This window comes from Arachis ipaensis, chromosome B10 (assembly GCF_000816755.2).
Source record: "Arachis ipaensis cultivar K30076 chromosome B10, Araip1.1, whole genome shotgun sequence".
Classification (NCBI taxonomy): domain Eukaryota; kingdom Viridiplantae; phylum Streptophyta; class Magnoliopsida; order Fabales; family Fabaceae; genus Arachis; species Arachis ipaensis.
Genome location: NC_029794.2, coordinates 124,943,601 through 124,944,640, shown reverse-complemented (window position 1 = coordinate 124,944,640; position 1,040 = coordinate 124,943,601). Strand labels below are relative to the sequence as shown.

The following is a 1,040-nucleotide window of genomic DNA, read 5'->3' as shown; positions in this document are numbered from 1 at the left end:
CAAGATCCTTTATGATCTCTTCCTTCTTCTTCTCCTCCATTGCCAGAGTCTCAAAACTTGCAGGGTGCTCGAAAATCACATGGCTCCACTTGGTTGACTTGTATCCGTACCAACCTGCGAGTTACTCAAATTTAACAAAATTAATGAAGACAACAAATAATATCATAATAATTGATGAGAATAAATAAATTTCGGCACGAACCACTGCTAGGATTGTTGGTGTAGAGCTTCAATTGACGGTTCTTAGAGGCGATTTCCTTTCCCTCTTGCAAAACATAATGAATATAAGAGAGAGTAATGAGATCGCGGTGACTCTTGTGGAACGTGAGCTTGTAATACCTCTTAGCGTCCGGCGGAGGATAGTACGAAAACGAAAACGGTTGCGAATTGGTGCTTGTTTTGCTTGCAGCCCACCAAACCTTAACGCCATTGAAGTCATCGGTGATTTCTTCGTTGTCATCCATGCTAAGAACTAGCGGCTTTTGACTATCTCTCACGACTTCGGCTTTGAGCCTTTTGGCGGTGTGGGAAGAGTTTGCGCTGAGGTACGTTTGGATGCATGTGTAGGCCTCGCTGCGCTTCAGCCTTTCCCCGGTGAACTCCGGGAACGTGATTTGGATGTAAGGGTAGAAGTGGCTTGTTAACTTGTGTGTGTAGGATTGAACACGGTCACGAAGATTTGGTGGGAAAAACTTCTCAAAAACTGTGTATACGAACACAATTGTGGCCATTACTGATCCCATTTGTTGCCATAGTTCCCCCATCATCATCTTCTGTGTAAGGATGAGAACAGAGTGCTTCTGATTGTGTTACAAGAGTATAGATTCCAAGAATTATTATGAAGGTGCTGTTAACGTTCGTTGAAGAATTCAAAGGAGAAAAATGGCTTAGCTTTTTTAGATGGTACACATTGTGAAAGTTGATTTGGATATTTGATCTAAAACTTCGGTAATTACTTGCATTCTCTTGGTTTTGTCACATTGTAGTTAACAGGCTGGCCTTTGGACTCTATACGAAAGAACCAAAACGCTATATGTCTC

At 42.0% G+C, this 1,040-nt stretch overlaps 1 protein-coding gene across 1 annotated transcript in view; it reads right to left on the bottom strand.

Moving 5' to 3' along the window:
- The window catches only part of LOC107624116 (AAA-ATPase ASD, mitochondrial), a gene marked incomplete in the record, with an annotated part of 2,092 nt that extends 1,111 nt beyond the window's left edge, over positions 1 to 981 (bottom strand). Inside the window, 2 exon segments of the mRNA XM_016326578.2 lie at positions 1 to 114; positions 203 to 981. Of these exon segments, the coding sequence (XP_016182064.1) occupies positions 1 to 114; positions 203 to 770 (682 nt within the window).